Raw genomic sequence first — 12,509 nt, 5'->3', positions numbered from 1 at the left:
ATCTATTTATTTTTGTGCTGGGATATGGGTATTACTAAAGGACAAAAAACAGTCACCCAAAGGCACTAATAGGCAGTGCATGGCTTGTGTTGAAGAGAAGAACCAGAGAAAGAAATGAAAAGAAACCGGCTGGCCACATGAGATCGAGCAGGGAACATATCCCCTCGGATGTGCTCAGCAGCCATCAGGCTCCCTGAGTAGTAATTAGGAAGGGATGGTTAGTACAGCCCTGCTGCAGCAGTGTGCAGGGATCAAAGATCAGAACAGGAGCAGCCATTCACCTCTGACTTTAGTGATCAAACACTACAGGGCAAATTCTATATGAGCGTAAATGGGAAAAATTATTTTAAGTCCCTAGAGCTGCATCCTTTAATGTTGGCAGAGAGCTTAGCGGAGAGGTCCTTATTCTTCAGGAAGATCATAGCTTCCAGGACACCTGCCTCAGAGACCCTGTGCAAACGATGATTTTAAAGGCAATTCAAATGCAAGGAAAGTGCCTTGAAGAGTTACTGGAGGAATACAAATGAGGAGGCAGAAATAAACAAAAGCACCAGCTGGAGAGCTGCAGGAGGGCACTGTGGGGTGATGACAAACAGATGAGCGATGTGCACACGAGGCGGGGACTGATGTGCACTTATAGAGGACTGAAGGGTTAGCATAAAAGAGAGTGAAATAATGAGAGGGTGAACTTGAAGAGTACTGCTAAAGTGCATTTATTTTTTTTTTCAACTGGACATTTTTGTGGCATTTGGCCATAGCAAATGAAAGTAGGGAAGATGTGGATCACCCTCTGCAGTTTGGCATAGCCATGAGAGATTACTATTCTCATGGATATGAACTCACATGGTTTTGAAAGTTGGCTGGAGATCTGTGTACTTGCCTTCTTCCACCCCAGGTTTTCAGTGGAGGGGGAAGGGTGGAAGGCTATGTGGGGAGTGGGTGCAAGGCCAGTGGGATCCTCACAGTTTTAACCTACCTTTTGCAATAGGAGAGAGCCTGAATACTTGGTCACAATTGAGTACAGCTCACCACCAAAGACATCTGCCCAAGACTTAACCCTAAAAAGAAAAAAAAGGGAAAATCAGTACTAATAATTCAGAGGTAGTAAATTACTTCTTTTTACAATGAAAACTCCATTTTTCTAAGTATGAAGCTCCTCATATTTCTCAAACTTGTAGAATGGCAATAGTAATGCTTTCTTGCCAAGCAGTTAGCAAGACAAGCAGTAAGGAAGGTGAAAAACGCTGATAAGCAGGACATTTGTCAGCAAGGAGTATCAGTGAATGCTGGCCCTGGTCACTGCCTGTTGATTCCAAGTGGAATTTGTCTCAACTCCCTTTCGAGGTGTGAAAGTCGTTTGTTTGGTCTTAGACATCATTTGATTTCCTCTACTGTTAGTAAAGCAAAATAAATAGTTCTCTGGAGATACTTGTCTTCACTGATTACAGACAGAGCCTAGAATGAAAGGCTCACATCAAGGCTGCTGAGCAGATATAAGTATCAGAGTTGAAAGAAATTGTCAGGACTCACCACTGGATTCAGTTCCCAGAGCTGTGTGGGGTAGAGACTAATGAGCCAGATGAATATACTGCTCTTAGAGGAGGTACTACAGCTTCATAATGCCAAGGAAGATTATGTACTTCCTCCTTGTAAAACACTACTCACATCTGTGCCATCCTGTAAATAACTGATGATAGCAATTCCACATGGAGAACATAAGGATGTTAAGAGCAGCCTGAACACTGAGCCATCCAAATGAAAATAGATGGCTCTCATAATTGACAGAGCACTTCATCAGAAATCTGTTACATGATTCACATTAGGCAGTTCCACCTACATGCAGTTCCTTCAGCAAGGATTCACTTAGGAGAGATTTATTTAATGGAATAAATGGGCCTTCACTTACCAGCATGCACTACTTATTTATGGGCTGCAGCCTTACCTGGGGCTCTCAGTAGGTACCTCCCAGCCCTCAGCAGGCTTTAATCCCAAGTCCTGATTGCTCAGCACATTGCACCACTGTTAAGGCAGGGTAATACGCTGACAAAAAGATGAACACAGGAGCAAAGGCAGCGCAGCAATGGTGGAATAACCACAACAACTAACATTAGCCTAGGAAGCCTGTCTGTTAGGCTCTCCTATTGTAAATGCAGGCAGACATGAGGGATGATTTGAAGCCACTGTAAAACTTCTGCCCTGAACAGTACCCCTCCTCAGTGCCTATGAAGGAGGCACAATGCGAGCAAGTGCCCTTCGCGACTACTCCTCGATTGCGAACAAGGCACTCATTTCCATCTGCTGTAAGCCAGCACCAGCTGAAATCAGTAAGTACAGCTACATTGTTTGGACACTGTGGCCTATGTCTTATTTTGACAGACAGATTCTATCTCTTCGTTTCATTCTTAGAGCAAAAAGACCACAGGTACCTGGTAGGAGGCCAGGATTTACTGCTGCAGTTCAGTCATTCTAGCAATTTCTAGAGAAAGAAAAGAGAAGAAGACACAAAGAGAGATGAGTCCCTCCTGGATTGCTTTCCTGACTGTTGTAGTGATTAGCTTATTGCCTGAATATCTATGAACCTGTATTTAACTTGACATAGCAGCTAGTTTCATAGTTCTTTTCTTGGTCTGAGATGTTCTGTGCTGACATTAACTAATACTCTCTAGATCTTACCTTCCACTGAAGAAAGAAAGAGCTTAAGCATGAAGTTTGGAATAGTGATTTTTACCCTATTTTTCTAAATAAAATAAATCAGAGGCATGTCATCCTACACTTTCTGTTTTGTGCTGTGTCTGTGGCCATGCATGTGACCTTCTTCCTATCTCTTCTTGTAATTTTTCTATTCCACAGGGTACAAGAGTCGGAGATATTAAGTTCAGACCAGTGGGTGTAGTTGGACAGCTTCAGCAGAACGATGCTGCTATTGAGACGATGGGTCTGCAATATGAGCTTAGCAATTACTGGTTGGTAGAGAAGCCAACCACAGGGCTTCGTGGAAAACCCTGCCTCAGTGCTCAGGGAACTGCTGGGTTGTAAAACTCTGAAGCCACGTGATTATGTGGGATTCTCAGCTTTCATAGAAACGGGAAAAAGGAAGTTCATTTTTTAGCCTTTGAGGCCATGGTAAAAGAAGCCTAAACACATGAATGTTGAAACATCCAGTAACAGCATAACTTAGGGGAAAGAATGCATTGGGATTTATGCATTTTCACAGTTCCTAAGCCTGTCCCAGAGGTGCTGAGTGTTGGCCTCAAGCTGCACACTACGGCCAAGTCTGAGCTGCCCTTCCTGTTGGGGGCTCATGTTCTGCTGATCCGCATGGCAAAACCCACAATGTGAGGGACAGGCAACAGTAAGAGGAGGAGCAAAGGGAAAAGGATGAGCAAGGCGGAGAGGGCCAGCACCTGGAGTGTAGGAGCTGGGAAACCCAGAGGAAAGAAAGAAAAGAGAAGAAAAAGAGGAAAGAGCGGAAAGAGAGGCTCTATGTGACAGGGCTGATGAGTGGGGAATTAAAATACATGGTGCTGTTTCATGGGGGATGAAGAAAATGCATAGAGGTGGTTACGGCAGGAGCCTGTTCCAGGTTGAATATCACCTTTCCCCACAGAAGTTCTTAACATTTCTGGCACCCCAACAAAGAAAGGCTGAGTAGCCAGCCCAAACACCCAGTGCCCTTGCAGCTCAAGAAATCCTGTGCTATGGCCAGCTTATAAATCAAGTGGAGGCCAGGAGAAAAGGGCAGGTGGTTTCTGTGCTGGATCTGTATCCCAGAAGCTAGCAATGTGCTGAGCAGATTTTTGCACTGCTGGAATTAAAGCCAGCAAAGAGGTAAGTCGGTGATGAGCCGAGGGCAGTGCTGACTCTGGGGAGGCATGACTCTGGGGGCAGAAGAGGGTAACTAAGTTTTCTGTCACTTCCAGTGATCAAACCCAGCTGGTGCTTAAAAGCTTTTGGTTTCGTGTCCCCAAAATGTCCTCATGCAATCTGTGGAGCAGCTCTATTTTCTACTGATTTACTTTCTTTTCTCCTCTGGCCAATGTCTTCCTCTCCTGAAATTATATTTGAAAAGGGCAACTTTTGTGTTGCAGTCAAATTCATGAGTGGATTTGAAACACAAGGGATTAATTCAGCTGTTGGTCTGGTTTTGGCACCAGAGGAGAAAAGCTCTTTTTCTATTGTTTATTCTTTATTCTTGTATATGAACAAGTTCCAAATTGTGCAAAGTGACGCAACCATTTTCTCAGTAGTAAAGGGCTATTACATTATAACCACACGCATCAGAAAAGGATTTGGCCAGAGATTGCCTGCCTGTAATCCCTGCACTTGTATTCAGTGGTGAAAACAGCAGAAAGGACAGGCTGTCTTCTTAATGCCACCGATGTCAAGGCCAAAAGGTATTTCCATGCAGCATTCACTCTGGACACAGAGAGTCAATTTTATTTTGCATAGCCTGAAGCTGTTAGGGGTTGAATTTTATTCTACAATAGAGGTTTAATTCTATTTTTGAGGTTGAACTCTAATTTTATTTTACAATAGAGGTTGAAATTTATCCGATGGAGCTAAGAGAAGAAAAGAGGGGAACAATTTTAGGGAGAAACCGCCTCTTTTGCTGGGAAGTTCCTTTCAGCTGGATTTTTGAAGTCCCATAGAATCATAGAATGCTTACAGTTGGAAGGGACCTTTAAAGGCCATCTAGTCCAAGCCCCCTGCAATGAACAGGGACACCACAGGTAGATCAGGTTGCCCACAGCCTGATCCAACCTGACGTTGGTTGTCTCCAGGGATAGGGCATCAATCACTAGGCAACCTCTTCCAGTGCCTCACCCCACCCACTGTAAAATATTTTTTCCCTGTATCTAACCTAAATCTACCCATCTCTATTGCTATGAAAGAGCATAGGGACACTGCTGCAGTTCAAAGGGAGCAAAATCACCCATGGAGACAAATGGGTTGTGCAGATGTGTGAAGTGGGCCAGCATCACTCTGTGTGGCCTCTGTGTCTTTTCTGTGGCACAGCATCAGGAGCACTTTGCTGGTATAGGGTTTGGTGCATGAAACCCTGGTGGCAAAGCATCCTGGAGCCCCCTGCATGAAGTCAGTGCCATGCTTTGTAATCACAGAATCATAGGTAGCCTTACTTAGGTTGGAAGGCACCTTACAGATCATCCAGTTCCAACAATCAGTAGGGCTGTGTTGGTGAGCATATCTGCAAGGGACCTGATGGCACTTTTTGGATGCAAAACACCTTCTCATTCTCAGCAAAAGGCACGAGATGACTTCGGTTGGTCTAGCAGACAAACTTGACAGCAGCACTGTCCCCTCCACACACTAACTACTCCCCTACACTAATCATCCCAGCCCCAGAGCTGCTGCCCCATCAATTCTCCTACAGACGTTTTTAATCCTGACAGGATTTAACTTGCCTAAGTCAGCTTAACAAGGTGAGGCTTTCACAAGCTTGGCCTGCCAGGCACTCTGAGCCTCCTGGTGGACACCAAGGCAGAGCAGAGCAGGTGATTCAAGGAGCTGTGGGCCCCATCCTCCGCTCAAATTCCCCTGCTGACATCCACATGGAATAAATACAAGTGTGCATAAGCACATCCTTGCTTTTATCAGCTTCCAGTGCACTTGGCTAGTGCTGCTGATATATAAGGTAAAAGCAGCAGCAGTCTCGCTTTTATGCTGAGAGACAAGCCCTCACCCAACCACCCATCTCCTGTGACTCCTGAGGCTGGGTTCTGGCCACAGCTATACCTGTAGACTGCAAAGCAGCACTCGTGAAAGCAACCCTGAGCGAGGGCTCTGGGCTTGCCTACATTTGGCTCCATGGCCGTATCACCGCAACTTGCACCTGCACTGAGATGAAGGTGTCATCAGCTGGTTTTGCCTTCCACATCCTGGAGCATTAGTGGCTGTCCAGGTGCTTAACTAGAGCAGATGGGTGTCACTGCCCTGCGTAGCGAGTGGGGAAAATGAGGCTTCAACAGCAGTGCTAGTGCTGGGAACTGAAGTTGTGGCTCCTGTCCTGTGTCCTTGCCAGCATCCATCACCACTGCTATTCACATCACCTGGAGGGAATGCCATCCCCCTCCCACCCCACCCCACCTCAAAATGAGAGGAAGCACTCACGTCTCCAGCGGTATCTTGGTCTGGAGCTGGGCGGCGGGCAGGAGGCAGAGGAAGCTGAGCAGCAGCAGCGGGATGGCTCCACGGTCCATTCTCCATGTGCCAATCATCAGCAAGGGGCCCGGCCGGCGGGATGTGCGGGATCCATGCCATTCCTGCTGCCCTGCGGGGGTCCCTGTGCAGCCCCCGCCATGCTGCTGGCCCCGTGCCCCGAGCAATGGCTGCGCCAGGAGGCAGCTCTGTGCCCCGAGCTGCAGCGGCTACGTAATCCCCCGGCAGCCCCTTAATCCCCTGGCCAAGCAGCAGCAGCCACAGATTTAGGGAAGTGGAGTGGGATAAAATCACCAGGGATTACTCTGATTCCTGAAGACGGGTTTCAGCTTCTCGAGCCGGAGGTCAGGCCGGCCTGCTTTAAAGGGTTCACAGCTGCGGGACCAGAAAAGCCCCCCAACCTTTGATCTCACCCACCCATAGCGTGGGATGCTGGGTACCCACTCTGGCACTATCACTTTGGGGTACAGTGTGCGGTTGAAATGTCCAGACGCCTCATATAGGAGAGACGAAAGGGATGGGCAGTCAGAAGGACTACCCATTACCTGATCTCCTGATCTCCTCCTCATGTGAGTGATGCTTTGTTAATAGCTGAACCTCTCAGTTTGGGAAAGATTCAATTGAGATTGCCGTCCCCTAATCAGTGTCTGGAGACCAATGAATCAAAGGAAGCCAATGGCTGAACGTGAAGAGCAGCAGCGAGCAGCAAAGTGCACAGTCAGATGAGGGGCACGCTTTGAAAGCTCATTATCATTGTGAGGAGTATGAATTATAAATAACTGTAGATATAGCAGTGGAAAGATATAAATGAGCAGAGAGACCTGTTGAGCAGCCTGACTCTGCAGCTATGAGTTAACCCACTCTTAGAATAACTTCCATCATTTTCTCCACGTTTAAAATGGTTTGTTTTCTATAAAATGCAAAGCCACAATAGATCATTAGGTTTTTCATAAGAATGTGAGGGGGCAAAGTGACTTCAAACAACTGAAGTAAAATCAAAGCACGTATTATAGATGTGCTGCTGAATGCAGTGTTGGTGCCACATGCTAAATGGGACAATAGAAGTGGCAGAGAAAATACAGATAAGGGAATTAAAGGGTGATACATGGAATGGAGGTTAAATTGTGTGATGCAGAGACTGAAAGCTCAGGCTGAGCAATTAAGTCATTACAAAGCTGACTCACCTCAGGATAGGCTGGTTTCTGCATTTACTGCAATCTTTACTCCAAACCAAATGTCTTTTAAGTTATGATCCTATTCAAGCAGATGGTGGATCTAACAGGGCTGAAATTTCCAGATGACATTCTTAAATCTGTGCTGTGCAAAGGGTTACACGGGAAGGTTGAAATGACTATTTGAGACTTTAAAATCTACAAAAAAAAACCCATAAATTTCTGCACATATAAACTCACACTCTTGTGACAGTGCCTTTAGGGTACCACATAGCTGTACAGCAAATGGCATTGTTAGCAGTTGAAGGTAACAGGTGGACAGGTCTAGATCATACCAGTACCTTTCTTAAACGGCCAAAACGTGCCATGGGGGCTCTCACCCTGACAAGGAGTCAACACAGATCTGGACTGCCCCAAGACGACTCTTTTGGTGAGCATAGCATGGAGAAATATCTTCCTCCAGCAACTACTCTCTGCAGACAAGGGGTGTAATATATTGCCTGTGAGAATGGATGGAGCTGATCGCTCTTCCCCAGACTAAGATGGTGCTGGCACCAGGGATCATGGGGTCAGACAGCTGCTGCTTCCTTTTCCTCCTCCTCTCTCTGCATCCTGAGAAGAGGAGAATGTTGTTCTAACAAGGACCAAGAAGACTGATCATCAAGGTCTCATTTCTCATTTACCAAGATTAAAAATGAGGGGTAGAGTACAGGCCTGCCAGGATACTTGTCTGGATACTTCAGGAAGGAGACGATGAAAGTTCACATTCTGAAAAAAAATCTGAGTGCAAGCTGAAGGCAGGAGAATCAGGGTTACATACAACATTTTCTCTCCACTTTGCAGGGAGCCATAAGCAAAGAATTATTGTAAGTGATTTTGCAGCATCTTTGTGCTAGCCTTTCCAGTCATTGTGTGCTATTTGCAGCGGGGACCCAGTGTAATCCAGATGGGTTTGGAAAGAGTCCTGCTCTGTGTTGAGCAAATCCTGAAACACCCGTAGAAAAGGCAATGAGATGCAGCAACATGCTAAATGGGGAGACCCAAATCCCTTTATTTGTATTGATCTTGTTTAATGGATATCACCTGACAGGTATACCTCACTTAACCTCTTAATGACCCAAAGTTGCAAGGGAAGGGAATTCGAAGATGAAATGAAAACAACAAAGAAAACTGGAAAACATCAGGTGCCTAGAGAGCCCTTAATGGGATTATTGTGTGTGGAGGTGCTTCTGCAGAGCTCAGCACTGTGCTGTGTGAGCACAGCTGAGGCACAGGAAGGAGATAAATGACAGCAGGTCTCATTGGGGAAGAAGAAAATGAGTCCTATAAGAAAGAATGAGAGAAAATCCTTAATGAAGTGTGAGCATCTGAGGAGGGTTGCAAGAGACATGGGGGCAGAGAGAGGAGCAAGTTAGAAATACATTTGCTAGACCATGAGGCAATAAAAAGTGCCAGTGTGATTCTGTGCTGTGTTCATAAATATAGGGAAGATTTACCAGTTCTGTTTGTTTCTGGTTTTACTAGAAACTGAGGTCAGTTTGGATTATCTTGCTAGGAGAAGGTGCTGGCAAGTGTCAAGATCAGCCAAAGAACAAATATAGTCAAAACACTGGTTTAAGCAGTGTTGTAGGTGAGTTTGTTACAGACACCAGAAATCCTCATTTGTTTAATGCATTCACATGATGACCTTAATCTGGGAATGCCTGAGCAGACTGAAGTGCAGTCTTATAGCAAGATAAATACAAAGAGAAAGGGAGAAAACAAGGAAAGGGAAATTTTACACTGAGCACCATAAAAAGCTGATCAGAAAGTTCTGCCGTGCATGGCACAGCCTTTTGAGGCAGCCTCTCTCCTTGCAGCACAGGTTGCCAAGGCACAACTGGTAGCAACCAAGCTTCTCTTTGTCAGAAAGCCAGCTGGAATGGGGGACAGGGCGGCAGCCCTGAACGAAGTGTGCAGCTTCATGGAGATGAAGAGCAGATGAGGCAGTGTCTTAGAACCCCTTGGGCATTAAGCTCCTCCTGATGCCAGGCTTATCTGCCTGAAGCTGGTCACCAGATACTTCTTCCCCGTGGCACCATGGTATGTGTCTCCCAGGAAGCCCAAGCAGCAGGGCAAGGATGAGCCCTCTGTTCTTCAGGACAATATCTTGGGGCCTACATGGAGTCCTTTCTGCACTGTGGATATCAGGAGTGGGAAGAGGGTGTAGAAGATGGGTACTCCCTTGGTTTTCATTATGGAGGTGCTTGCTGCATGTCTGCCGGCACCTCCAAGCAAATCTTTGCTGTACCATTATCCTGAGCTTAAACCAGCATCATAGCCTAATAAGAATTCTTTGCTTTGATTTTCAATAACTTAAAACAAAGAATGATGGGAACAAAATACTTGATCTTATTAACAGTAGATACATTTATCTGAGCTCATAATCTTGTGCCTCTCTGCCTCACACCAGGACACCAAGTGTCTGGGTATAGAAATTCCTTTCCACCCTGCTCAAACATTGTGCTTGAAAAGCTCCTTTCTCAACAGTGCTGGAGCCTGTATCCTGTTTGGGAGATATGAGGACGACGTCTCTGGCCTGTCTGAGGAGATTTAACTGTTCCCTGGCGTGGTTTGGAAAGCAGCTGTGAGGTGTTTCTCCAGCAGCAGGGAATTTGATCTGCCTGTCCAGCAGCTGCCAGGAAAAGGGGACCCTTGCCAGAGGCGGTGTTGGAAAAGCACTTTTATTTGTGGGCTTACTGGCTGGCCATGCAAATCTCTTCTGATCAGGTTTCAGAGGAGGGTTAAAACTGCAAGCTGACTTCACAGAAGAGTGGATTTACTGGGTGAAAAAGGCTGCAGACTTGCTCCTTCAGTAGTGTTGATGCTGCAGACAGGCCCCAAGGCTGGGGGCTGGGAAGCATCCTTATCCCTATCCCCACTTCTATCCCAATCCCTGCTCCCTGTGTGCGCTGCCCTCCCTCTGGTCCGACAGTGTCAGAGCTAGCACTATCCCACTGAGCCTCAGATGCTGCAGCTCACTGGGGCAATGCTGTTGAGTGACCGGTCACATGGAGATCTTGGTTTGAATACATACAGCACGTACAGAGTGCCTCACTGAGATCTCTGCAGAGTACAGATTCACCCTTAGAGTAGCTCCGGTGGTACAGGCAGGTGCTATACCCCCAAATCTCTCCATTTCAAGTTGCCTCAGAAGCAGTGAACAATGGATGCATGCTTGGCCTACAGAGTTTCCCCATGTCAGCAGGACTCTGGCCAACATGGCCTTTCAGACCTTCCTTCCATTCAGTAGTTCTGCAAATATCTGCCTGCAGATCGCTCATCTCAGCTGCATGCTCTACCTGTTGTTTATAGAAGCAGACATGTAGGTGTCACATTAATTAATGCCTTTGCCTGGTTACATTGTCTTTTTTCCTTTTTTTTTTTCCACAGCTAAATTTCCACTCTAAATTTAGACTTGTTTAAATACTCCATGTTGAAACAAGAAGAAAGGAAAAGGGGAAAAAAATGAAAAAAAATATGAACAGAGGTGTTCAATGGGGAGAGAACTGTGAGCAGACAGCTGCTTTCCTGGGTCTTGACACAAGGTAGCTAGAATGAAAGTCAATTTAAGCCCTCTCCCTCTACTACCAAGGGGTTAAACTTAATCTTTTCCATTTCAAGTCCGCATGATTTGAAAGAACTTGATTAGGAGAAAGGGAAACCCCATTTTGAAAGGGATTAAAGCTTTCCTGATAAAGTAGCTGCACTAGAACAGCTTTTTTGAGGGAGGAGGCTTTGCTTCTTGGGGAGCCCCAGGAACTGCAATGCATCAAGTGACTAAAGAAATGATGCCACTTAGTCTGCTAATCTCCACAGCCACGAAAACACTTGACTCAGTGCGCGTCTCGCAGCATCCTTCGTGTTGCCAAATCCTTTGCGTTAAACGTGTCATGCAATGACCCTGCTCAGAGGATGTGCTGCAAATACCTACTTCTCACTGCTCAGTGTGTTAATAAGGATACAGAGGTTAAAAAGGTTATCGGCATCGAGGTATTTGGGTCAAATTAGAGCTGCTGTCTGGGCCAGAAGGAAGTCTCCTCTGCCCTGTGTCCCAGCCAGAGTTGGCAGATCATAGAAACATAGAATCATGGAATCAGAGAATGGCTTGGTTTGGAAGCAACCTTAAATATCATCTAGTTCTAACCCCCCTGCCAGGGGCAGGCCTGCCACCCAGCAGCTCATGCTGCCCAGAGCCCCATCCAACCTGGCCCTGAACACTCCAGGGATGGGGCACCCACATCTTCTCTGGGCAGCCATGCCTCATCACCCTCTCAGGGCAAAACTTCCCCCTGACAGATGTGGGAGCAGAGATGAGTTTCTTTCTTTCATGATCTGACAATAATGCCCTATGTACATGCAGAAATTCTGACAAGTATTTACTGGCTAATGGCTGCAGAGTGCTTACACTGAAAGTCTGGGTGGGTGCTATTGTAGAAACGCATAACAGCATGGCTGCAATATTCAGAGGTCAATTAAAAATCTTAAAAAAATTTTTTTTTTTCCCCATCCATTTTGATACCACAGAATGGAGCAGCTCTGCCAAAATTCTAGGTCAGAAATTATAACATTTCATGCTTTCCTCCTTTGAAAACAAACTATTTTTTCCCCATAAAAATCAGAGGTGATCCAGTTTCAGTGCAATTAAACATAAAAGCTGGGCTTGAGATACATTTTACCACACACTGATGTAGGTGTAGATAAAAACAGTCCATTCTTTCATGAATATTAATGAAAACATGTTTGCGAGTTTAGGCAGCCATCAATTGTTATTAAAAATATCATGACAGTCTTGAGGAAGAGAAGGACTGTGAGAAGGTTTCCACACCAGATCCACAGTTTCCAAGCAGCTTGCATTTTGCTTTGTGATTCCTCCTGCAGTGAGAGGAAGATGTCTCCCCTGACCTATGACTACGGAAAGAGAGGCTCCTTCAAGCCCCCGGTGACTTGAACCACTTCCCATCAGCCCTAAATTGCCTCCGAGCCTGCAATTAACTGTCTCACCTGTCAGCTCCTTTGATTTCCTTCAAGGGGCACAAATTAGCTGAGGAAGAAACTCAGACTCTTTCAAGCTGGACCCCCACACCAGCAGCTATCATCCCCCCATGGGATGCTGGGCAT

At 46.0% G+C, this 12,509-nt stretch overlaps 1 protein-coding gene across 1 annotated transcript in view; it reads right to left on the bottom strand.

Annotated features, from left to right (window-relative positions):
* Window positions 1–6,218, bottom strand: part of CACNA2D4 (calcium voltage-gated channel auxiliary subunit alpha2delta 4) — a gene marked incomplete at both ends in the record, with an annotated part of 113,856 nt that extends 107,638 nt beyond the window's left edge. The window contains 2 exons of the mRNA XM_079550891.1: window positions 977–1,058; window positions 6,130–6,218. Of these exons, the coding sequence (XP_079407017.1) occupies window positions 977–1,058; window positions 6,130–6,218 (171 nt within the window). The remainder of the gene's footprint in view (window positions 1–976; window positions 1,059–6,129) is intronic.
* Between the last annotated feature and the right edge of the window lie 6,291 nt (window positions 6,219–12,509).

This window comes from Tetrao urogallus, assembly GCF_951394365.1.
Source record: "Tetrao urogallus genome assembly, chromosome: 1".
NCBI lineage: Eukaryota > Metazoa > Chordata > Aves > Galliformes > Phasianidae > Tetrao > Tetrao urogallus.
Note: the sequence above shows the minus strand (reverse complement) of the source record. Positions and strands in the feature narration are given on the sequence as shown.